The 25,019-nt window shown below is 47.0% G+C and overlaps 3 protein-coding genes across 35 annotated transcripts in view; 2 read left to right on the forward strand and 1 right to left on the reverse strand.

The window, feature by feature from the left end:
* Positions 1–10,515, forward strand: part of FAM118B (family with sequence similarity 118 member B) — a gene marked incomplete at its 3' end in the record, with an annotated part of 48,068 nt that extends 37,553 nt beyond the window's left edge. For 4 of the 15 annotated variants that reach the window (XM_081037355.1, XM_081037354.1, XM_081037367.1 and 1 more), the window contains 4 exons: positions 1,437–1,664; positions 4,274–4,402; positions 5,857–6,142; positions 9,718–10,515. In XM_081037355.1, coding sequence (XP_080893481.1) covers positions 1,437–1,664; positions 4,274–4,402; positions 5,857–6,142; positions 9,718–9,731 — 657 coding nt within the window. Of the gene's footprint in view, positions 1–1,436; positions 1,665–4,273; positions 4,403–5,856; positions 6,143–9,398; positions 9,614–9,717 lie in introns of those variants that run through there. The other 11 variants (XM_081037364.1, XM_081037361.1, XM_081037360.1 and 8 more) reach the window with 6 other exon arrangements.
* On the reverse strand, positions 8,191–16,453 carry SRPRA (SRP receptor subunit alpha). Of its 2 annotated transcripts, none has more exons than XM_081037351.1 (14): positions 16,205–16,453; positions 15,535–15,618; positions 15,083–15,246; positions 14,743–14,903; positions 14,340–14,490; positions 14,049–14,202; positions 13,751–13,842; positions 13,527–13,645; positions 13,319–13,405; positions 12,818–12,990; positions 12,506–12,719; positions 11,969–12,132; positions 11,788–11,886; positions 8,191–11,632 (listed from the first exon to the last, which is right to left on the reverse strand). In XM_081037351.1, exons 1-14 carry the CDS (start codon positions 16,319–16,321, stop codon positions 11,504–11,506), a joined length of 1,908 nt encoding a protein of 635 aa, XP_080893477.1. In that variant the 5' UTR covers positions 16,322–16,453; the 3' UTR covers positions 8,191–11,503. The 2 variants fall into 2 exon arrangements, with proteins under 2 accessions (XP_080893477.1, XP_080893478.1); XM_081037352.1 differs by having other exon boundaries at positions 8,191–10,921; positions 16,205–16,433.
* Positions 16,454–16,600: 147 nt separating this feature from the next.
* FOXRED1 (FAD dependent oxidoreductase domain containing 1) lies at positions 16,601–23,948 on the forward strand. Of its 18 annotated transcripts, none has more exons than XM_081037532.1 (12): positions 16,662–16,802; positions 18,700–18,920; positions 19,653–19,763; positions 20,022–20,140; positions 20,564–20,659; positions 21,193–21,287; positions 21,590–21,691; positions 22,050–22,126; positions 22,312–22,472; positions 22,597–22,726; positions 22,950–23,054; positions 23,262–23,948. In XM_081037532.1, the coding sequence occupies exons 1-12, from the start codon at positions 16,718–16,720 to the stop codon at positions 23,514–23,516; spliced, it is 1,557 nt and encodes a 518-aa protein (XP_080893658.1). In that variant the 5' UTR covers positions 16,662–16,717; the 3' UTR covers positions 23,517–23,948. The 18 variants fall into 18 exon arrangements, with proteins under 18 accessions (XP_080893659.1, XP_080893660.1, XP_080893661.1 ...); XM_081037542.1 differs by having other exon boundaries at positions 16,709–16,899; XM_081037533.1 differs by lacking the exon at positions 20,564–20,659 and having other exon boundaries at positions 16,601–16,737.
* The last annotated feature ends 1,071 nt before the right edge of the window (positions 23,949–25,019 follow it).

Consider the following 25,019-nt stretch of genomic DNA (forward strand, 5'->3'; position numbering starts at 1 on the left):
AAGTGCAGTTACTTGGAGTTTGAATGGGGAATATTGGGCCCTTTAAGAACTAGTTCTTGCTCTGATATCATCTAATGAAATGGTATTGCAGGAATAGGATAGGGATCAGATATTTTTTATAGCACATTACAGTTACTTTCCCTTTCAAATTCCTTTTGTCTCAGAAGCCACTTTGTCATTTAAGTTATAAAGCCAACTTCCCACCTGAGGTGGGTATGGTATTTCCTCATTAGTCCTCAGACATACATACATACATTCAAAATGAGTCCCGGGAAAAGAGTTATTTAAATAAACCATATGTTAAGAAATAGGGAGTCTATTTAGAACTGACTAGTGTTTGGTAATTTTAACAGTTGCAAAATGCAGGTTTTGGATAGCCTTTACTAAGTACTAAGTATTCTTCCTAGCAAACCTATAAACAAATTGCTGAATTATGCAAGGGAATAAACAGGCAGGGGGAAGGTAAGCAGTTTTCTATAACATCCATAGCATAAGCATCCAAATCCATAAGCATCTGTTGGTAAAAGCATCTAGGATTAGAAAAGGAGGTGCTAAGCTACATTTAGGGGTGTCTTTTATTACTTATTCCCTACTTAAAGTTTAATGAAAGCACGTGTTGTCTTCTTACCTGAGGCCTAATTAGAGGGTAGTTGGTGCTGTGCTTTCTTCCCCAGGATTCTTTTAGTCCTCATAGTAACTTATATTTCCTGGCTATGCCCATTTTCTTCATTTTATAAAAATGCCTATTTAGGGGCCGGCCCGGTGGCTCAGGCGGTTAGAGCTCCGTGCTCCTAACGCCAAAGGCTGCCGGTTCGATTCCCACATGGACCAGTGGGCTCCCAACCACAAGGCTGCCAGTTCGACTCCTCAAGTCCCACAAGGGATGGTGGTCCCCCCCCCCCCACGCAACTAAGATTGAACATGGCACCTTGAGCTGAGCTGCCGCTGAGCTCCCGGATGGCTCAGTTGGTTGGAGCGCGTCCTCTCAACCACAAGGTTGCTGGTTCAACTCCCACAAGGGATGGTGGGCTGCACCCCCTACAGCGAACAGCAGCAACTGGATCTGGAGCTGAACTGCGCCCTCCACAACTAAGATTGAAAGGACAGCCACTTAACTTGGAAAATGTACTGGAAATATACACTGTTCCCCAATAAAAGTCCTGTTCCCCTTCCCCAATAAAAAAATAATTTAAAAAAAATATATGCCTATTTAGATAACTTATGATGTAATAATGCTAATCACTTGCTGTGTGCTAGGCATTGTGCTAAGCACCTGGCCTGTATCATCCTATTTTCCTTATAACCCTTTGAAGTAGACAATACTTATCCTTACTTTAAGTACAAAGTAGTCTTCAAAAATTTGTTATTACTGTAATTAAGACAAGTGACCTATCAAAACACCTAGCATTAATTTTTCTCTTTCGATTTCTCCCCAGCGTACTAGTAATGTTCGATCCACGTTTTTCAAGGACTGTTTGTATGAAGTATTCGATGACTTGGAGTCAAAGATGGAAGACTCTGGAAAACAGCTACTGCAGTCAGTTCTCCATCTGATGGAAAATGGAGCCCTCGTATTGACTACAAATTTCGACAATCTCCTGGAACTGTATGCAGCAGATCAGGGAAAGCAACTGGAATCCCTTGACCTTACTGATGAGAAAAAGGTAAAAAGTACAGGATTAGTCTGTTTTTCAGGCTAGTGGATTGTATCTTCATCAGAAAAACAGTTTTCTAGTTGGTGCCTTGTGAGGTACTGGTATTTATATAGAGATAGAAAGGAAGATTCTTGTCTCTGGTTGTATTTTTGTCTTTTTATTTTTTTATTTTTTGAGATAAAAATCAATATACAGTAATATGCACAGATCTTAAAAATGTTCCGTTCTGTGAGTTTTGACAACTTCACCCAGTTTTAAAGCAAGAGGATAGGAAGTCATTTGAACTGTGAGATCTCTTTAACACCCGGTAATACTGGGTGGGTGTAATACTGATTTAGCATTCTCTCTTAGGATATATTCTTTATGTCAACTCTTTAGAGAAAGGTGCCATAAATACTGATTTTCTCTGGAAATGTATGAAAACTACTTCATAATGTCTGGAAGAGCAACTCTCAGGCCAAGTAATAGCTGGGTTGAGGTTAATGTTCAGTGAAAACGTCATTAGACTTGTTCTTTTATTGTAGCCCATACTATACCCAAGCTGTCTACCATAATAGTTGAATTATAGTTGTTGATCTATGTCAACTAACGAGGTGAGGTTTTATTAGAATGGTCATGTGAGTTTGTAATTTGAAATCTAGCACCAATAGGACATTCTATATCTACACCAACATGTATTTAATTGATGAAATACAGCGTAGCCACAAAAGGGAAAATGTTGTTATTGCCATAAAAAGATGTCAGAGACATGAGTGAAGAAAAAAGAAAACAAAGCGGGTTGTGAACCACCACCAGGTCTCATTTGTCCTGCTCTATAGTTTTTGTAACTCTCCTCCTAGTTTATTTTCCCAGGAGCCTGTCTCTGTGTCCAATGTAGAGCCCAACTAAATAGAGTTTGACTAGACAAGAGCTTCACCCACTGGTTTTCACTGGCACAGTACTGCCTCTGTCAGAGGAGTAGAGCTGTGATACCACTCTTGTAATTGTGCTGACCTTGAAGCCAGGTTTTCACAAGAAATCAAATTCAGAGAAATGATGCCACGAAGACTGATTTTCTCTGGGCTAGAAAGTTTTCCATCCACTACCCCCATGCTTTGTACGGCTAGCTCCTCCTTCACCTAGTACATCTCAAATATCACCTCCTCTGAGAGGCCTTCTCTGATCATCCTATTTAAGAAGGGACCCACCCTTCCATTTGTTTTTTGTCCATTTCCTTCGTAGCACTACTGTAACTTTCAGTGTTTATCTTGGTTTGTTTGTTTTCTGGCTATTTGGTCCACTGGAATAGCAACTTCATCTGGACAGGTACCATGTCAGCCTTTCTTACTCTAATGTCTAAGATGGAACCTGGCACATAGTAGATGCTCAGTAAATGTTCTTTGAAGTAATAAATGATTGAATGAAATTCAGACGTTAATGGCTAGACATAGTGTCCATGCTTTCTCTGATACAGTCTCCAAAGATCCTGAGTAGCATCTGAAACATCAGGCCTCTTCAAAGTTAAGGGTACCCGTCAGACTTGACATTTTCCTTCTCACTTTCAGCCTGGAGCTTCAGGATTTGCTTTGCCCTTTTAGTCCACATTGGGGGCAATACTGAAGTCCAGTTGTTAGAACCATTGACTGGTAGTCAGAACGGGGCCTAGTAATATGCAAATTCTAAACCTCTGTGCCTCTTGACTATTTTTCTTAATTCATACCTTATTTTTGTAGAATGTTATAAGAATAAATGTATACTGTCTTGAGTCCTTGGGAAATTGGAACCCAGGTGGCTGTTGTTACCATTGTCATCTAAATGATTGTTCTTCATTGGTAGCCTTTTAGGTAACTCAGAGGTGACTGAAGGGGTTCTTTTGTTGCTTATTAATTGCTACACAAGAAACTGCCCTGAAATTTTGTGACTTAATACATTTTATTTGCCCATGATGATGTGAATTAGTGATTTAATCTGGGCTCAGCAGGCAGTTCTTCTGTTGGTTGTGTGATTACCCACGTGCCTGCAATCATCTGGCCTGACTACAGCTGGGTGGTACAAGATGGCCTCGCTTCTTTTTCTTTGTCTGTTGGTACAGGCAATTGGCTGGACCCTGCATTTCTAGCAGACTAGCCCAGGCGTCTTCATATGGTAGCTGAGTTCCAAAAGCAGCAAAAGAGAAATAAGACTCGTGCCCACATTTTCTAAGCTTCTGCTTGTGTCATGTTTTTTAATGCCCCATTGGTTAAAGCAAGCCACATGGCCAAGCCTGGAGTAAGTGTGAAAAAGGACTTCACAAAGGCCTGGGTACAAGGAGTCTTGCTATCTTGGGGATCATTACTAAACAGTCATCCGTAACAGTCATCCATATCTCTCATGTACGTCACCAGTGGAAAGAGCCCCTACTGTTCCTGCAGATGATGACAAATTCTAATTTTTGATTGTTACTTTCAAAGAGAAATCACCAGACTTGCTGCCATCAGTCCTAACAGTCATGCCTGAAATAGAAACTGAGGCCACTTCAGGTTTTGAATCCTTGCTCTATGGTACCATGAAGCTGGAGTTAGGTCCAGTCTTGCTCATTGGGACCTTGAAGCAAGTGCTCAGCCATTCCAGCCTGGTTGAGCTCTCTCTGTGTTGTGCAGGTCCTAGAGTGGGCTCAGGAAAAGCGGAAGCTGAGCGTGTTACACATCCATGGGGTGTACACCAACCCTAGTGGCATTGTCCTTCATCCTGCTGGGTATCAGAATGTGCTCAGGAACACTGAAGTTATGGTGAGTGGTGCTCATCTTGTGGGTCTTGGGAAAGCCTTGCTGAGAAGCCTGTAATGTGCCATTGCTCTTGGAGGAATAACATTTTATTTTCGTTAATTAAAAACTGGAAGGTCAGACATTCTTTCCTGTGTTTCTCAGCTTGTGGGTGTGCATGCCACCTTAGCAAACATACTCTTAGGTATTGAGCTGTAGGGTTTTCCTTTGTTGATTGACAGCCAGCGGGTGGCACTGTCACGGCCATCACCTTCACATGCAAAGAATGCATTATTGTCCCTTTTCATTGTTTGGTCCATCATAGTATTAATAACCCTCTCTATGCCAACAATGAATTTTTTTAACTTATTGAGGTGACAATTGTTAGTGAAATTACATAGATTTCAGGTGTACAATTCTGTATTACATCATCTATAAATCCCATTGTGTTCACCACCCAGAGTCAGTTCTCCTTCCATCACCATATATTTGATCCCCCTTACCCTCATCTCCCACCCCCACCCCCCTTACCTTCTGGTAACCACTGAACTATTGTCTGTGTCTATGAGTTTTTGTTTCTCATTTGTTCCAACAATAATTTATGTAGCTTTTTATTGACCAATCAGTGCTAGAACAGACATTCTAAAGAGATTGTGTGTAAATGGAGATGGGTTTATATTGAATTACCGCACTTATTCAAACTTATTGCTGAGTGGAAAAAATTTTTTTGAAAGTTGGATTGAGTGATAAAATGAAGGTCTTCTTCATTGTGAAAAAGCTTGTTGATCTTTAAGGATGCAAGTTTTAGACTTGCTCCCACATACATGTGCAAACCAAAAACACTCCCTGGCCAGTGACATGTGGGGGAAATGGTCCCCAACTCTGAAAACATTTTATATACTGGCTGTCACCTATTCTTTCCTTGACCTCCATCACTGACAGAATGATCCCTTAAGCAAAATCGTTTCTAATGTTTTTATATTTATGTATATGTATAGATACATACAAATTCATATTGATATTCTAAGTACCAGACTACCTTTGGAAAAAAAATCTGGTGATGAAATTATCTTCAGTGGTCATGGTTCAGTTTATAGGGCAAAAAAAAGAGGCAAATATGGTCTAGAAAATGGAGAGTGAGATACATTGATAAGACCTCCTCATTGCTTTATGGTCTCTGGGCACGTAGATCTAAAAAATAAACCACAAAGTCAATAGACCAGTGCCAACTCAGTGAAACCCTGGATAGAGAGCCTATAGGAGAATGCCAGGTAAAGATCAATTTTAGAGCCATCATCAACTCACGGTAATCAACAATAAGATCAGAGGTGGGGACTTCACTACCCTCTTAAATCTTGGTTAAATGGTCGCCACAGTCTGCTAAAAGTAGCAGTTATGATGACCCTGTTGCCTTTTTTTACTTCAGACATGCCTTGTGTCTCTTCACAATGTCATTAATATATTGTTTCTTTTCCTGCAAGAGAGAGATTCAGAAACTCTATGAAAACAAATCATTTCTTTTCCTGGGTTGTGGCTGGACTGTGGATGACACCACCTTCCAGGCCCTTTTTCTGGAAGCCGTCAAGCATAAATCTGACCTAGAACATTTCATGCTGGTGCGGAGGGGAGATGTAGATGAGTTCAAGAAGCTTCGAGAAAACATGCTGGACAAAGGGATTAAGGTCATCTCCTATGGAAATGAATATGCTGATCTTCCAGAATATTTCAAGCGACTGACCTGTGAGATCTCCACGAGGGGTAGATCAGGTAAGAGGCATTTTGAGACTGAGAGGGATCCGAGAGCAATGGCTCTTCTTTCAGCCTTTTACCAAGATGAGGAATATCAACTTAACCAGATTATAAAGGGAGATTATGGTTAGTCTTCAGGTTAGACCGAAATGCCATTTGGATGGACAGTGGACAAAGGTATATTCCAGCAGTTCAGTATAGAAGTAGGAAAAATGAAAAAAACAGATTAAGCCTCACTCGTTAGCAATGGAATGCAATTAGGATTTAGATTTCAAAATAGAAAAGAATGGTAATTGGGTTTTGGCTAAGGCTGAGGAAAGAAATATATTCATGTTGGAATGCGTTCAAAATTTAAAAACCTTTGACCTAGAAAGCCCATTTGATACAAATTATCGCTGGAGAAATTTCTCCTAAAGAGGTAATTGGACAGCTGCACAAAGATAAATAGGAGTGGGAAGTAATCAGTGTTGTACATAACGGCAAAGAATGAGAAGCAACTTAAATTGTTTGTTGTTAGAAAATTCTATAAATACACATTTATTTGATAAATTACAATGAAGCCATAAAGGGAAAATGTTTTTCTTGTCTAAAAAGATGTCAGAGACATGATACTGTGAATGAAGAAATGAAAAAAGCAGGTTGCAAAACACCACCGTGGTCAATCCCATTCATCCAAAATTATAGATTATTGTTTTTGTATGTATAGAAAAATACCTGCAATGATGTTTACTAAATTAATTATGGTTATCTTTATGCTGTAGGATTTAAGGGTTTTTTAAAAAATATTTTGTTTCTATGTTAGCATTTCCTACAGTGATTATGCATTTTCTTTATAAACAGAAAACTTTTTTTTTTTTTTTTTAGAAAAAAAAACTTTAAAAATACTGTTTGGAAACTGTTATGGTAGTATGAAGTCAGAGGTTCCTCCATTTTACTTCTAGGTTCTATCTAACTAGACAGCCAAATGGGGGAAAAGGTTTAATTTATTAATGGCTCCAGGCAAGTTCCCAATAACCCTATAAAATGCAAAACTTTGGTATGAGCTAAATTGAAGAGTGCTTTTGAAAACCTTACTTTGAATAAAACCAGGCCCCAGGTAGGGTATGGCTAACTTGACACATCACCCAGTTCCAAAGAAACTTGGCCTTTGTACATAGAATGTGTTCTTGAAAAGTTGTATGTTAATACGGATTTTCATTGTCAACCCAAATGCACCTTATAGGGCCTATCAAAGTACAGGTAATTTAATACAGAGAACTTTTTCTAAATCGAATAATCATTCCCAGCAGTCTTTTATGAATCAGATTGCTTTGAGTACAATTCTCTGTAATGAGAAATCCCACAAACTTACCATTGCCATAACTGAATACCAAAAAACATGTCTTCCCTTTCTCCAGAAGATAAATCTTTCGGTTTCTCTCGTTTGTGAAAAACATTTGCTGTTCTTTCTTGGGGATGTGTTTCCTGCTGTCCTGCAGTGTTTGATGTCTGCTGTTCACCCACACTTAGGACTTTCAGCCTTCCTACTAGGCACGTTGTCTTCATTCAAGAGGCACAGACCCCAAGCTCTACATTTTATCTACATTCTGAGATCTTCTACCCAGGGAAAATGCTAAAATTAAAAAGAGCAACAAAATCCCTCTGGACAGCTCTTCCTATTACACTAAATCTTAACAGAAAGCATCTGAGGTATTGTAGAGTGGCACAAATTCTTTTATTAGATCTGTAGGCTTCCTACCAGGGTGGCTTTCCCCAAAGTTATCACTAATTAGGTATTTTGAATTTTTAAAAAACAAGGATTTTCATTATGGCCAGGAGGCTTTATTAGTATGGTCGGCTGAGTTTATGATTTGAAATCTAGTGGAGCAGTTTGGGGTTAAAAACATTGTTTCATTTTAAGACAAGTCAAGTTTATCTGCCATCCTTGGTTATGTTTTGTCTCTTACACTGATAACAAGGTAAGAGGTCTTCGGTGTTTTGTTTAACACTGAGCGTTTGCTATGTACCTGGCATTGTGCTTTGTTCTCACTTCTGCATAATAAAAATTACTTGGGTTCAAGAGTCTGTAGGATCTAGTACATTTATTTCAGGAAAATCAAGTAATGACGAAAAGAAAAATAATTCTAATTCATTACCATAATACAAGCAGTTATTTTGGTATATTTCCGATTAACAATTTTTCCCTATTCATTTTTCAGTTGTAAACAGATATACATACACAGTCTTGGTACTTTTAGTCAGTGGTACATCATACAATTTCCCACATGGCTGTGGTTTCAATAATGGCTATTTTTAATGACTGTTACAATCTAGTGTGGATGTTACAGTTTGCCTAATTATTTCCCTATGTTAGGTAACTTCAAATATTTTCTAGTTTTTTTCTATTTTAAGAACTGTTGCAATGATATCTGCATCCCTAGTTTTTCCTTTTGCCAGTAATTTCCTTAGGATAAGTTCCCAGTATAGTTACTAGATCAGAGGGCATGGACATTTTAGAAGTTAAGTATTGCTAAAGTGCTTTCCAAGAAGAAATACCAATTTGTATGTTTGAATGCTCTCTTTCATTTATTTATACTCTAATTGGCCATATTTCCTTCCATGTGTTCAGTTTTATACTTTTTCCTACACCATTATTTACCCGTGCTGTTCAATAGATCTTTCTGTGGTCATAGAAATATTCTCTTTGCTGAGCAGTACTGTAGCCACAAGCCACATGTGGCTATTGAGTATTTGAAATTAGTGTGACAGAGGAACAGGTCAGTGTGACAGAGGAACAGAATTTGTAATTTACTGTAAAGCTCAACAGCCACAGGTGGCTAATGGCCTGCTGTTGGCCAGCACAGATCTAACCCATTTTACACTGTGGGAGGACCTGCTACTTTGCACTCTTCTGCTTGGTTGAAGTTGCTCACTTGCATGCTGCTCCCCGTCTCTGGTCAGACTGACTTCTTTTCCCTAAACTTGGCCTTCCGGACTAGTTAGAGACAGCAGACGCACTTTGCCGCCCATGTAAAACTGCAGCTATGCCTGTTTTGTTTATAATCAATGTTAGTGCCCTCAAGGACCTTATTGTTCCCGTTATTTCATACAACTGTCTGAAGACTAATCCAGTTTCTTTTCCCCACCTTGTGTTCTCCATGTAATCAATACTAAATAATGCCATTCTTAGTTGGAACATGTGCTTTTATCTCCCTTTGGTTGGTTGGTTTTCTTTCTACTATTAATAGTTTTGGCTTTTCAGTCTAACATCTGATACTAATGTACATTCTATTAGCAGGGATGGTGAGAGAAGGTCAACTAAATGGCTCATCTGCAGCACACAGTGAAATAAGAGGTATACTATTTCCTGTTCTACTGTTTGTCAATTTGTCAGCAGAAAATGTGTTCCTAGGACTTAAGACCTTGGAGAATAATGACTTAACTCTCCTACCTAAGAAGGATTCTGTATTTTCTAATCAAGTCTATTACAAGATTCCTAGTGTCTCTTAGTCTTGTCTTCTGAAGGGTTAAGCTTGACTTAAGTATTTGCAGCTTTAGATGTGTAAACTTGCTTGGTGAAACTTCCTTTTATTCTCTACCTTTTCTCTCCACAGATGGCAGCACATGAGAGGGCGAGAGAAGTCACCACCATTAGACCAAGCTGTGAGGCCCTACGGTGGACAGTGTTTAACAGCAAACTTACAAGAACCCAACACGACTCCTAGGAAGAACTAAAACCTAGAGGTTGAAGGTTGGGGGTAGAGTGGAGTTGGAACGTTCCAACGTAATCCTTCATGCCAGCTGGTTCTTGACCTCATGCGGCCTATTCCAGTTTAATACCAAGTGACAGCGGGACCCAGATGCTGCCCCTTCCCCACCCCCAGGCTGGACATGCCTGTGTCCACAGAGCAGGTCCATGTGAAAGCCACCGACAGCCTGCAGCTCTTCATGAAGGACCTGGGATCTAGACGCCATGGAATTACCTTGGCCCTTGTTGCAGTTTTGTACTCTCTATTTGGTTTTTTAATTAAGCTTAACGGCTTTTTTAAAACAAGACTTGAAGCTCTAGTTTTCTAGGTCTTTTACAGTGTACAGTATTTTACATACCTGAGCTGTATTAAAAGCTTGTTCGTTTACTTCCCAGGGCACTGGTTCTACTTTTAGAATCACTTTGGAAAACATCTAACAGTAACAAGCCGGATTTTTGTAACTCAACTTAAATTTTAAAAGTTCTGTTCTTTTACCTGGGGGAGGGGAGATCTTCTTCTCAGGACAGCCGTTGATTTTTACCAGATTCCTCAGAGCATTACCCATGCCTACTGTTTGTTTCCCTTCTTACCTTACACCCTAGTTAGTGTGATGTGGGATTTTAGTTTTGAATCTTCTATAAAGTAGCTCCAAGACTGAAAGGCAATTTACTTATGCAATGTATTCTTACATAAATGATGGGTCTCTGGGCAGCCGGCCTTCGCCTCACTGCGCTACTAGCACGTCTGTAACGCCAACTACAGGACCAGCCCAACGAGGTTTGTGTCCATCAGCGTAGCGCTTGGCCACCAGGCGCTGTAGGGAGGCGGCAGAAAAGCCAGGCTCTGCGCGGGGTGGAAGACAGGGCGCGGGCAACATGATACCCTTCGGACAGGTGGTTTTCTCCCAAGAAGGAGAACATGCAAAGCCTCCATCCGGGTTTCAGGTTTGGGGAGAGCTGGAAGGCTGAGAAGCCCGATGCAGCACTGCAGCTCAGCTCCCCTTCTTTCTGAGGGAAGCGGGGGCTCATCTTTCGCTCATTTGTAACAAATCACTCTGGCCTAGTTGATGCTTTGGGGAAACAACAGGGGTAAGGATCATCAGAATTAGCAGCAATTAAGAACAGGCCATACACTGCCGCAGTGTGGTTGGTGGGTGTCATCCGGGCCCAGAAACCTGAAGCTATGTAGCCTAGGGAGAGGTGCCACTCAAGACCCAGAGCTGACTCTGCAGTCTCTTTAACAGAGCTGGGGCTTCAAAATCCTCATTATGCTCAGACGTCCCTATGATCACACTTAAATTAGCAAAGTTCTGATGTTGGATCTTCCAACCATTGGTCAAAACTGTAATGAGACTGAGTCTGGAGGCAGAGTGAAGGGGATGCCTGAGCAGGAAGCCGGTGGGGTGGAGGGGAACCACGGTGGGAGGGGGGATGTATTGGGCAGTGACTGTAACATGATTAGGCTCTCCTTGCAAACGGAGGCCAGGCTCAACAGGAAGTGGTGTTAGGAGGAGCTGCACACCCTAAGAGCTCCCCTCTCTCTGCCTTTGTACTACACTGAAGACAAGTTGCTCACACACTCTAAAGCACATTCTTGATACAGAAACAGGGCTTTGGGGGAAGCAGTGATTTGGTATTAGGCAAGAGCCACGTTAAGCCTTCATGAGGGCAGCCACCACAGCCTTGGCGTTGAGACTGCGTAGGTCGCAGTAGGTCTGACCAGTGCCCACAAACACAATGGGTTTGCTTGTGATGTAGGTCATAGAAATAGCAGCTCCCACCTGAAGTAGAGAAAGGGGTATCCAATCAACTCAAGGCCCCTTATTTTCATTCCCTCGGTAACAGGAAGCCTTGTAGCCACTGTAGCTTCAGGTCCCTTTTGAAGGATGGCCCCCTCCACCCCCATCACACTGTGTCCTATGTCATTCATATTTACCTTGTCATCAATGGTATCAAATTTGGTAAGGACAATGCCATCAATGAGCCGAGGGGTTTGAGCCATAGAATGGTCAGCCAAGGCTCTGTTGAACTTGACCTGGAAAGGAGAAATGGGATGTAAGTATAAGAAGCACTGGCCAAAGCCGGGGTTGGAGAGAGAACTAGGCCCTAGCCCTCACCAGCTGATCCACGGCCTCATTGCCTACTAAGGCCTCCCCCACAAACAGCACCAAGTCGGGGGTGTTGACAGTAATGAGCTTGGCCAGGGCAGTCATCAGAGGGGCATTGTCTTGCATGCGGCCAGCTGTATCCACCAGCACCACGTCAAAGCCTTGATTACGTGCTAGAGAGGGGAAAAAGACGGTCAACTCAAAACATGCTGATTTCCAGCTTCCTCTCAAGCAGTCCCAGCCTGGCTATGTTAAAAGTCTGTCTGTTTACTTTCTTGGGCTCTGCATCAGGTTACACGGTAGTATGAGAAAAACAATCTATGCTTGGCCAGTAAGCATATTCAGGAAGAGGACGGCAATTTGGTGAAGATAGCCAAATAGGTTTCTTCAGTTGTGATACACCTGTTACGCAGAGCAAAGCATGGTAAGTCACTACTCCTGACTTGTTACTGAGAGTAAGGTGGTGGTAGGCAACCTCAGAAGATTGTAAGGGAACCCAAGGAGGAAAGGGGCCAGACAAGCCCCCACGCTTTCTGTGCACTGTACCGAAGGCAATAGCTTCCATGGCGATGCCAGCAGCATCCTTCCCATAGCCCTTTTCAAACAACTGCACCATGGTGCGGCCACCGTGATTCTCGGGGGGGTGGAGAGCAGTCAAACGTCGGGTGTGTGTACGCAGCTGCTCCACAGCCCCGGCACGAAATGTGTCACAGGCAGCAATGAGAACACTGAAGCCATTCTCTAATAGCCAGAAGGAAATCTGTGCAAGAGAAGCAAAGGAAACTGTCACCTAGAACCAGAGTTGCCAAGACGGAGAGAGTAAAGAAATGTCAGAGACAGATGGGGAACTGCACTGACCTTGGCAAGATTAGTAGACTTCCCCACGCCGTTAACCCCACAGAAGGTGACCACATAAGGGCGCTGATGACGCTGGGCATCCATGATATCCCGGAGCATGTCCACACGACGCTGTGGCTGCAGAATCTGCACCAGGGACTCTTGCAGAGCTTGCTTCACTGTGGAAGTCACCGCTGATAGGGGGAGGAGGAGCATCCATGAAACCCAAAGAACGTACCCCAAGAACACCCAACCCTTTTCGGAACTACGGAACTAGGATCTCGATGATACTAGGATCTTGCCCCAGGAATCCACACCGTATCTGATACTGTCCTAAGCACTTTACAAGTACTAACTCCTTTATCCTCCTAGTGACTCTTAAAGTCTAAGTTATATAGTAGAAGTTTGGAGGTTAAAGAATTGGCCAAAAGTCATGCACATACTTTAGAATGGAGGTGGATGCACTTAACCTCCTAGAATGCATAATGCCCTAAGCACTTCCTGGTTTAGGGAGATACTCACTGCTGAATGTCCCCATCACCTTCCCTTCCAACTTGTTGGCCACAGATTCACAGAGCTGGACTGCAATGTCTGCTGCCACATTCTTAGCTGAGGAGAGAGGAGGACAGGCGTGGTCCAATGTCAACAGTCAACAACCCTTATGGTACTGCTGAGAAACTCTAGGTTGTTCTACTCCATCATTCCTACCCCATAAACAAGTCTATCTCACCAATGAGATGATCACGCATCTTGTCCAGCACAGATTCCATGTCTTCACGACTCAAGCTCTTGGAACCCACAAGGCCCTTCAGCATCCCAAACATGCCACCCAGAGTCCCCTTGGTAGCACTGCAGGCACAGGAGATTACGGATATACATAAAGCCAGTAGGCAGGAGTCAAGTTTCATCCATTCTGGACCCACACATACCACCCACCCCCTGAAATTCCCTTACCTGGGTTTGGTGGAGTTTTGAACAGCCCCTTCATCATCTGAGCTGCTGCAGTCCAGATCCTGAAGCTGCCCCCCAGGTCCAGTCCCTCGAATCTGCAGGGGATTGGGAAAGGAAGATGACATTCAGAATACCAAAGTCCCTGAGGTAAAAGCCCAGGATTTACCACCTACATTGCTGTCTGTGGTTTGGAAAGTTCCAAATGTAATAAACCCACTCATGCAAATCAAAGGTACTGCCCTCCCCTTCCTCCCAACTTCTTTTTAATGGTACCTTCCCCCTGGCCCCTGTTGACTCTTACCAAGGTGATATCCTCCGGCGGGGCAACCTCTGGGGCTCCATTGGTGGTAGGAGGGCTATAATCCAAGTCTTCCTTATTAGCACAGCCACCCAGTGCCCATACCCGGGGTGCTTTCTTGCCCTTTTCCTTTGGAGCATCTGACTTCGTGGACTTGCTGCAAAGGGTTACAGCATAGGGGGTTATGGTGAATAAGCCGGAGAGGAAACATCCACCCAAGAGCTAGAGACAAGAACTCCCTTGCCCCTAACATGGATAGAGAACAGTTTTTCTGGGGAACGTTAGAATGCTCACCTGGACTTGTCCATACCCTTCCCATGCTTCTGAATGAATTCCTCTCGCTTCCTGCGTATCAGCTCCTCTTTGGAAAGTTCTACCCCATTCTCAGGCCCCACTGGCTTTTCTGCGGGGATTGCTTTGCCGGTAGCCAAAGGGCCATCAAAACCTGCTAGGAGAAAACTCAATGGAGAAGGCGGCCAGATTCCAAAGAAAAAGACAATGGAAAAGTCTGCCAAGTCCTTAAAGGGGAAACTAGAAGCAAACAACTTGCGGATCACAAAGGACTGGGGTTCTGATAGGGTGGCAGGCATTTAGGGGAGGGGGACAAGGAATGACAGGGAAGGACAGAAAACCACTTCAGTCCTTAATACCACATTAACTTTTCATACTTCAATATATTCAAGGGGCTCAAACTCACCTTCCTTTTTGGCCCCCTTTTTTTTGTTGTTCTTTGCTTTTTCCTTAGGCTTTTCACCCCGTGTCTCAATCATGGACCTCACAGGTTTCTTGGCTTTTTCAGAATCTTCAAATTTCTTCATAGTAGTGGGGGCACGGATCTTACTGCTCTCCTCTGCGTCACTACAGAGAAAGACAATGGTTATAGTCCAGAGAAAGGACCCTCACCAAGAGGGCAATTCCGAACCGGGCTGCAAATTGAGAATCGTCTTTCAATACACAATGTACTACCCTTGAACCGCCCTCAGGAAGGGAGCTCATCAAATCATGGAAACTGATTTTGAAGAGGGGAGGCCTCTCACCGAAGGAGCCGCAGAAAGTCATTTTGGAAATCGAAAGTGCCATTCAATAGACTTAAAGCACTTTGCTGTTGGATCTCTGTGCGGTACTTGTCCCGAAACAGCCGGTGCACATCATCTATCAACTTGTCTACGTACGTCAGTGTTAGGATCTTCTGAAAACCAACCTGTTTCGGGGAGAAACAGAGCCAACAGATCTGCTTACACGCCAGCCCAGAACAGAAAAGCCAGCGCCACCCAGGCCTCGGGAGACTGGCTCAGCCCCCTGGCAGGTTTCCCTGCCGTGCGGGGCCGCCAGGCTCTGTGCCTGGGCCCAGGAGCTTCTCCCCTTTACCGCTCACCCTCCTGGTCTTCTCTATTACTTCGTCAGGTAACACCTTGTGCAATTAATCAGGGTTCTCTTAATCAGGGCCGTGTGGCGGATGGGACGGTCCCCTTGAAAGACCCCCACTTACCACAAACACCAGCTCGAACTGGTTGTCCAGTTTATACTTGAGCGTGAGCGCCTCATGGGTGAAGGAGTTGTTGCCTCCCCTTTCCTGGGAAGAGAGCGTCTCGGTTCAGACCCCCCCCCCCCCAGCAACCCGGGCCGCGACTCCCTCGGGAAAGAGGCGCACGTGCGTCCCCAGGCGGACCCGCCCCGGGGCCGGGGGTGCTGGGGCCTGGCTCTGCAGCATCTCACCCGGGAGAGAAGGACCCCAAGCGGGGGCCAAAGGGGCACGGGGGGACGGGGGCTCGACCCGGGAGCCAGAAGAGAAGCGGCCCCCCTGCGGCCCGGTCGGCTGGCAGCGGGGTACCGTTTACGGTGTGAGAAGGACTGTCTCCGTCCACTATCTCAGCCAGCCTCCGACACCGCGCGGAAACACGCGGCCAGGGCCGAACGGGGGGAACGACGGGAGACTCCAGAGGCGCCGAATCGGGTACAACCCCAGCAAGGGGAGCGGAGGGGGCGCCGCGAAGTTGCCGGACGGTGTGACGGGCGGGGACAGCGGGGGCGTCCCGGCCGCCAGCGAGCGCTCAGGCTGGGGGGCGGACCGCGGGGGAGCGACGCGCGGGACCGGGCGCGGGGGACCACGGACAGGACGGGGGGACGAGCCCGGACTTCTGGCCCCGCGGGGGCGGTACCTGCAGCAGCACGGAACGAATCAGCGCGTTAACGGGCCCGGTACAGGAGTCGCTCACGCCCTGGAAGCACCAGAGCACCAGTCCGCCCTTTGAGAAAATGGTGAAGAAGTCGAGCATGGCGGCAGTGGGAAAGGAGCCGGGCCGGCGCCGGGAACTGAGGCCGCGACCGCCGCGGCTTCCTGCTGCGCCAAGCGCGGGACACGTCACACCAGCGGCCCCGGAAACCGGCTCATCCGCACTTCCGCTCAGCGCCTCGGGTTCCCCACCGCCGCCCGAAGGCGCTCAGCACCTACGTAACCGCAGGCTGGCCAATAGCGGGCGGGGGCGGGCCTGGGCGGGGCTCTAGGAGGGTCACGGGGCGACGGCGGCCTATAGCGCGGAGGGGCGGGGCCAGGAGAGGCCGCTAGCCAATAGGCACGCCGGTCTGAACGGCTGGCGGCGCGGAGCAGTGACGGCTGAGAGTCGCGTGGGAAGTAGGGGAACAAGATCAGAGGGGCCGTGCTCAGAGGGGCCATGCTTCGAGCGGCTCTGAGGTTCCGTGCGGACCCGGGTCTCTTGGGTCGGGGGCTAAGCACACGCAAAGGAGGCTGGACTCTGGGTAAAGTTGAGGGCACCGGAAGGTATCGCGGTCCTCGGGTTCCCCCCAACTCCGGCTGTGTCACCTTGAGGACTTTGGACCGCGATGGGAAGATTGGGTCAGCTGGGAGAAGGGGGCAAGCTTGCCTGCTGGAGCGTGTAGAGCCTGGACAGCTGTCTGGATTCCAGGGTTGCCTTTCTCAAGTGACAAGTCCTAGGTCTCTCTGTGCCTCAGCTTGCCACCAGAATAGCGGAGAGCCAGGCTGATTCATTGGCTGCACAGATATGCATGAAGCCCTGCTCGCGTGCACAGTGCTGTGCTTAGTGCTGTGGGCGTGAAGGAGGAGAGAAGGGAAAGAGAGGATTCAGTATGTGTCCTGGCAGTGCCGGGAGTTAGCTGGCGAGGGAAGACTTCAGTAGACTAGTTCGACACTGCCTAGAACCCACTCGGAGAATGCCCTGCACTGCTAGGGCCCGAAGTTAGTATCGTGGAAATATGGGGAGCAGGTGGGAACTGAGATCAGCCTTGAAGGATGTTTACTGGTTCCAGGAAGGTGTGTGTCCCAGGTTCTGGAGAACCGAGCAAAGGTTAAGGAGGAGCGAAGGATTGTCTTTGTGCAAGGAACTAACCAAAGCCATTTGGACAGTTTGAGTAGTTGTTTGAAATGCAGTGTGGACAGGTAAGGTAAGCCCAGGTCAACAAAGATGCTAATGCTGCTGAGAATTGTTTGAACTTTGTATTGCAAACAGTGAAAAGACTTGGAGATTTAGGAGTTAAGTGTGAAAGACAAAGGATTCATTTATTCAAGACAGTTACTGAGCACTTAGGTGTGCCAGGTACTGTGCGAGGCTGGAAATTCAGGGGTGTCGAAGGTAGACAGTACAGTGTGAAGCAAGCACACAGACTCAGAGTTGCAAATACGTTGCATGCTGCAAAAGAAGGTTCACAGAGCTGTGAGGTAGTGTGACAGGAGAAGTGGACATTCTAGGGGGTCAGGAAAGGCTTCCTTGAGAAAATGATAGCTGAGAGCTAAAGGCAGCAAAGAAGTGGACAGTTTCAAAGCAGAGAGAACAACTGCGATGGGAAAAAGTAAGGCGTCATCAAGGAAACAAAGGGGCTGGGACTGGAGTGTGGGAGGAAGGACAAAGTGAACAGGAGCATTGTCTCATGGACAATGTTGAAGATTTTGGACTTTTATCCTTAGAGCAATGGAAAGCCATTGGAGGATGTTAAGCAAGAGTGTGTGATTAAATAAATATTTTGAAAAGATTTTAGCTATGACGTAGAAAAGAATTTGGGTGGTGGCAAGAGGAGAATTAGCGGGGACAGTTAGGAGGCTTTTGCATCAATCTAGGTGAGAGATTATGGTGATTTGGTCTAGGGCAGCAGTGGCAGAGATAGAAAAAAAAGAAAATATTGGAGATACTTAGGCAAAGTCATGGGGACTTGATAATGGATGGGCGATGACAGATATCCAGGATAAAGTGCACTCAGCGGTACCATGCTTCAGAGGGTGCTGCAGCTCGGACTGTGCCTGGACTTCTTGGTCCAGGAGCCTGGGACATCCAAGTGGAGATGACAATGCAGTAATGCAGTTGAATATATGAGCCTGGGGCTTGGAGGTCTGCACAGGAGATAAACATGTGTAAGTCATCTCTCTTAGGGAGAGCGTATAGAGTGTCACTTTTAGGAAGTTGAATCTTGTCGTGCTGGGCATGATGCATGAAAAGGGAAACTAATGGCATACAGACCATACAGCAAAGCTGTGGAATCCTGCTGGGTGCAAGTTGACCTTATGAGAGGGGATCACAGTGGAAACTGCCAACTCACTGGCCATGTAGCCCACGTTTTGCTGTGCACATCCCCTAACTCCCTACCATCTGGTATGGCTCTCTTTAACCCCAACTGTGTCCCGCAGACTGGGCTGGAAAGGTGCCTGAGATTAAGAAGAAAATCCAGTCATTCCTTCCTGGAGGGGACTGGAATCCACTGTATGACACCAGCCACCTGCCCCCCGAACGCACAGATGTGGTGATTGTGGGGGGTGGGGTGCTTGGCCTGTCCGTGGCCTATTGGCTGAAGAGACTGGAGAAACAACGAGGTGCCATTCAGGTGCTGGTGGTGGAACGGGACCACACGGTGAGGTCTAGGGTAGGACAGAGTCATGAGTGGGCTTTAGACTTGGATTTCACTAAGGACTCTAGGGACAAAGGAAGGGAAGGAGAGAAAAGATCTCAATCTTTGGAGGTCCAAAGGGCAGGAACTGTGCTTTGGACCTTGTTGAAAAACAGTCCCAGATTCTTCCTCTCTCAAACTAGGGACCTTGGCAATAAGATTTTTGCTTTGGAAAGCAAATTTCACTATGTTGGATCTTTTGGGATCTGACAGGTCTGGCCAAGAGAGCCTGCATTGTGTTATAATTAATACAAACAGCTATCTCACCCCCTTTTAGGTTCCATTACTTATGAGGTTTTGCTCTTAGCCGTTCCTATATACCACTGCCAGCAAGCCACGAGTCTTGCCTCTTTGGCCATATCCCTGTATTTGCCAATTAATAGATAAAATCTTAATCTCTTGCCCTTGGACTTCCAAGCCATTACCATTTTGTATGACTGCCCAGCTTTTTCTTGATGGCTGACCCTCTCTGCTCTGCATTTCTGCTAATGAGGACTTTAATAACTATTGTCCTCTCTGGGCTGCCTAGTTGACTTGCATATGGATTTATCCATGTCAGCTTCTCTTAGGTTATAAACCTACAAGTAGGATTCCCCTTTAACTTTAGGTGCACGACTCACAGCTTCCATAACAATATTCTGCTCATGTGTGGTAGGATACTACGGGTCTACCTCAACTTCCCTTGTCTTCCCACAGTATTCGCGGGCCTCCACCGGACTTTCCGTGGGTGGGATTCGTCAGCAGTTCTCATTGCCCGAAAACATCCAGCTCTCCCTCTTTTCAGTTGACTTTCTACGAAACATCAACGTACGTGCAGTGAGATTTGGGGGTTGGGATGATGACCCCTCCTTTAGCCCAGAAAGAGGAGCAGCCCAGCTGGCTAGGGTGAACAGGGAGCAGGTGAAGTTCAGGCAAGTAGGATTCAGAGTCCCTGGTCTTATGCCCGGTGGCGGTGCCTAGAAGAGGGCTGCTCTTTGGGTTAGGGCCCTGAGCTGTAGGAGAGAAAGCCAGGAACGCTCTCCCTTCTTTAAATCAGCATCTTTGAGGAGCTTTTTTCACACACAGGATTACCTGGCTGTAGTGGACGACCCTCCCCTGGACCTCCAGTTCAACCCCTCTGGTTATCTCTTGCTGGCCTCAGAAAAGAGTGCTGCGATGATGGAGAACAATGTGAAAGTGCAGAGGTGGGTCCCTGGTATGGCCTTGGAGCTGCTTCTCAGCTGCATGCACACAGTAAGCTCCTGTACCAAGTCAGGACTGGGATGATGGAGCTGATAAGACAGGTCCCTGCTCTCTAGGAGCTCAGTCGATCGTGAAAGGCGGGCACATGCAGCCCTTCAGTACCCTATGCTGAGCACTGTAATACAGATATGGACCATTCTGTCCCAAATTGCCAGATGATAAGAACCACCGAGAATATGTTCCAGACCCAAAAAATCAGACTGTCTAGGGAGGGGCCCGGGAATCTGCATGCATTTCCTGTAAGAGCCAGATAGTAAGTATTTTAGGCTTCGTGGGCCATGCAGTCTCTCAACTCACAACTGAAGCACAAAAGCAGTGATAGACAAAAAGATAAACGGATGACTGTGGCTCATGTACAAAACTAGGCAGCAGGCTGGATGTGGCAACCCTGCCCTAAGTCATTGGTCAGTCAAGAGAGTGCCTTCAACAAACACTTCTCCGAGACGCAGTAGTGACATCAGGTAATGTCCTAAATGCATTACAGAGATTAACTCATTTAATCATCAGAACGTCCCCCATTTTATCTGGGGGGAAACTGAGGCATGAGGAACTGGTAAGTGTGGCACTGGGATTCAAACGAGGCAGTCTGGCTTGTGAGTGTCTTCTTTTAGCACCTATGTTGCTGCCTTTGAACGATGGTGTCCCCAGGGAGGTGGCTGTGCTGGTGGACAGGGTTGAGCCAGGAGGTGGGAGGGAAGGCTGTCCCAGGCAGAGAGCAGGGAATAGAGTGACTGCCCTCTTGTGAAAGGACACGGAATAGGGGATGACAAGGAGATTACTGTAGCTTACTCGAGTGTAGGAAAGGAAGGCGGGGTCAGATGTTGAAGAGCCTTGATTTGGTCTCCATCGATTCAGCGAGGAGAGAAAATTGGGGAGTTAGGGGCAGAGAAGGGACATGAATGAGGTAGAATCTCCACTTGTGGAGTTGGATCCATACTGCTTCTTCTCAGCACACTCACCCTCTAACATACACAGACCCACCCGTTTCTCTCAGGCAGGAAGGAGCCAAAGTGTGTCTGATGTCTCCTGAGCAGCTGCAGAACAAGTTTCCCTGGATAAACACAGAGGGAGTGGCCTTGGCGTCTTATGGTGAGGCTTGCTTACAGAGGGGGTCCGGGGTTGTGGGGCACCTCAGGTTCGAAGTCTTAGCACCCTACAACCAAGTCAAGGAAGAACACTTCCCTCCTGGCCAGCGGGGCCTCCCCAGGCATGCCAGCTCTGTATGCTTCTGCAGGATTTGACTCTGGTGCTGTTGGTAAACTTTACTTTCCCCAGCTTATGAGCCCAAAGAAGAGGCAGGGCAGGGGGAGAACTGTGTGGGCAGGAAATACAATAGGAGAGGAGAGGAGGGTTCTAGTCCCTCTTCATGAGTCCTCTTTTTCTCATCACAGGGTTAGAGGGCGAAGGATGGTTTGACCCCTGGTGTCTGCTCCAGGGCCTTCAGCGAAAGATCCAGTCCATGGGGGTCGTTTTCTGCCATGGGGAAGTGACACGTGAGTCTGAGGCCTTGTACCCACTGCTTGTTTCCTCTGCCAGCCAGAGTGCAGGCCTAGACTGTCTTGTCTTCACTGACAGGCCAAGCAAGGGTTGGTGGGGAAAGGGGGTTCCCCTGAAGGATTGGTTCTCGGCATCCTGGCTCCAGCTCCTGATTAGGCTTCTTCCTGACTCATGACCTGCTTGAAGATTACAGCACTCTCCTGTCCTGAATGTGGCCAAGTTCATCTCGGTTAACCTATCTCTGTTTGCTTCAGTGTCTGTGGGAAAACTCCCAGCTTTCCATCTTTCTTGTCTTATGAACCCATCTCCTTCCTCTTCAAGGCCTCAAGGGCTTATTTTTTCTTTTTCCTACAGGTTTCGTCTCTTCATCTAACCACATGGAGACCACGCGTGGGGAAGAGGTGACTTTGAAAAGGATCCATGAGGTCCATGTAAGTTCCCAGACTAAATATCTTCCTTACCAAAGTGGAGGGATGAGAAAGGTAATGACTGTCATTTTGATCTTCTTCTACCCACTTCTAGTATGGGTAAACTAAGGCTCAGGAAGAAATGTACCTCTCATGGTGGCTAGTGTGTGGGCCAGGCTCTCCCACCTCTCCCCCTCTGGTGCCTGCAGGTGAAGATGGACCACAGCCTGGAGTATCAGCCTGTGGAATGTGCCATAGTGATCAACGCAGCAGGGGCCTGGTCTGGGCAAATCGCAGAGCTGGCTGGTATTGGGAAGGGGCCGCCTGGCACCCTGCAGGGCACCAAGCTACCTGTGGAGCCAAGGAAAAGGTGACTTCCCCCAGGGCAGCTGAGGAGGTTGGTGAGAGAAGGAAAGAAAAGATATAAAAACTGTTAAGTGGGGGAAGGAGGGAGTTGCTGTTCCCGCCACTTCCTCACCCACTGGTTATGGCAGGTATGTGTACTTATGGCACTGCCCCCAGGGACCAGGCCTGGCGACTCCGCTCGTTGCAGACTCCAGTGGAGCCTATTTCCGCCGGGAAGGATTAGGAAACAACTACTTGGGGGGCTGTAGCCCCACTGAGGTATGCTAAGTGGGGTTAGAGGTGCTGGGAAGGACACAGACCAATTGTTATTAAAGAGTCAGGCCTTTTGGGAGGGCCCAGTGCTGTTACTGAATTGGGTTTGAATTGGGATCTCTTGTCCTCATCCCCCACCTACCGAGGGAATTGATTAAAGGAGTTAGTGAGATCTGGGTCTGCCCTGTGTCTCAGATAACATAAGCCTTGTCCCCACCTCTCATCCCAGGAGGAAGAACCAGACCCTGGGAACCTGGAAGTGGACCATGATTTCTTCCAGGACAAGGTGTGGCCCCATTTGGCCCAGAGAGTACCAGCTTTTGAGAATCTGAAGGTAATTCGTGGGAGACAGATGACACTGGAGCATGTTCCACTGCCTTTCTCCCTTCATCTCACAACTGCTGAGGACTGTTGGTCTCAGGACTCATCCCATCAAACCCCTCTGTAGTGGTAGAGGGTACTGAGTGCTGATGCCTGACCAGGAGTGAGGGTGGGGTGTCAGCAGCCTTCCTGAGAATCCCAGCGTCTTGTGCACCTGCAGGTTCGGAGCGCTTGGGCTGGCTATTACGACTACAACACCTTTGACCAGAATGGCGTGGTGGGCCCCCACCCGCTGGTAGTCAACATGTACTTTGCCACGGGCTTCAGTGGCCATGGGCTCCAGCAGGCCCCCGCCGTGGGGCGAGCTGTGGCTGAGTTGGTGCTGGAGGGCCACTTCCAGACTATCGACCTGAGCTCCTTCTTCTTCAGCCGCTTTTACTTGGGAGAGAAGATCAAGGAGCACAATATCTTTTGAACCTATAAGCTCTTTACTTGCCCCGTCTCCCTGTCTGTCACCCCTGGCTCAAATCCTAGCCCGTGTTCTCATCCTCCTCTCCAGCCCTACGCCAGTCTCCTCTACCCTCTCATTCTGCCCCTACGTGACTGGGCAGGCAGGTGACCTGCAGGCTCTGAGGTTCTGTGCGTGAGGCCCAGGCTGACGCATGATGGGGTGGGACCCTAGGACTGATCCCCGGCCCAGGCTGACAGTACCCACCAAGGCAGTCCAGCTAGACAGAACACCGCAGGGGTCTTGAGCGCCATGGCCCCCGACGGGCCTTCCTGGTCCTGACTCCTGAAGGATCACCTCTGCCCCTCTTGGCATACCCCAGCAGGAAAGGCAGGGAGCATTCTGGGCCAGGCTGAGCCAGACTTATCAATCAATAAATATAATTTATTCCTTCCTTCCAGTCTTCTGTCCTTCCTCTTTTTACCTCATGGCAGTTGCTTTTGAAGGACCCCAGTAGCCTTTGATACCAGGCTGGGAGGAGCACAACCTCCTCCTCCCCCCAACAGAATTCTTAAATCGTAGGTGGTAGGCATCTTGTTGGCAAGCTAGTGCCTCCTTTTCACGACTTCCTGCAGGGGTGTGGCTGTAGAGGGGAAGAATGTGTTCATTCCTCTCTTTGGTACTTATTCATCTCCAACTCTAGGCCAGGTCCGGGGCTACATAGAGATACACCAGCAGGCCAAACCTGAAGGATGAGCAGCTTGAAGTGAATGCAGGGGGAAGTGGGGACGAGAGCGGGAAGCGGGTAATTCCAGGCTGACAGAAAACCAGTCAAAGGCTTAGGACCAAGAACTAGCAAGATTCAAGGGACTACAAGTCATTTGTTCTGGCTAGATCTTGGAGGGAAAGAAGAGGTACAATGGGGCCTGGGGCTGAAGAGCCATGCTGTGGAACTTAGATTTCATTCTGTGGGCAGAGGCCACTGAAGGGTTTTCAATAGGGAAGCGACATGATCACATGTTCCTTTTAGAAAAATCACCTTGCCTGCTATGTGGAGAGCAGATGGTGATGTCAAAGCAGGCCAGATGGCTAATGCTATATAGTCCACACAATGGTGGCCTGTACTGTCATGGTGAGAAGTGTACGGATCCAAGAGGCTACATTAGCAACAACAAATGGGATCATGGAAGAATCCCACCTCTAGCTTGGACGACAGGAGGGGTGTCATCATACCTTTCCTAGAGATGAGGAAGGCTGGCGAGGAGTAATGAGGGACAAATGAGTGGTATGCTTTGGGACATGTTCAGCTAAGGGTGCCTGGAGGACACCTGTAGAGGTGTCTAATGAGGTTAAATTTATGGTAGCCTTAGGATGGTCTGGGCTGAGGTAGAGATGTGGACACCATGGAAGAGGACAGCAGCACTGCAAGGGTAGAAGAGTAGGGGGCTAAGGGGGGAGGCTGGAGGGAGCCCACCACCCCTAAGGGATGATGAACCAGAGAGGCTGCTGGAGAGGTGGCCAAAGGCGGGA

This window comes from Rhinolophus hipposideros (assembly GCF_964194185.1).
Source record: "Rhinolophus hipposideros genome assembly, chromosome: 24".
Lineage (NCBI taxonomy): Eukaryota > Metazoa > Chordata > Mammalia > Chiroptera > Rhinolophidae > Rhinolophus > Rhinolophus hipposideros.

Coding starts and splice junctions, on each gene's coding strand:
- SRPRA (XM_081037351.1), bottom strand. CDS start 16,321: ATGCTCGACTTCTTCACCATTTTCTCAAAGGGCGGACTGGTGCTCTGG. Junction 14,904..15,082: donor GACTTTCTGCGGCTCCTTCG/GTGAGAGGCCTC, acceptor CTTTCTCTGTAG/TGACGCAGAGGAGAGCAGTA. Junction 13,406..13,526: donor GATGCGTGATCATCTCATTG/GTGAGATAGACT, acceptor CTCTCTCCTCAG/CTAAGAATGTGGCAGCAGAC.
- FOXRED1 (XM_081037532.1), top strand. CDS start 16,718: ATGCTTCGAGCGGCTCTGAGGTTCCGTGCGGACCCGGGTCTCTTGGGT. Junction 16,803..18,699: donor CAAAGGAGGCTGGACTCTGG/GTAAAGTTGAGG, acceptor TGTGTCCCGCAG/ACTGGGCTGGAAAGGTGCCT. Junction 22,127..22,311: donor AAAGGATCCATGAGGTCCAT/GTAAGTTCCCAG, acceptor TGGTGCCTGCAG/GTGAAGATGGACCACAGCCT.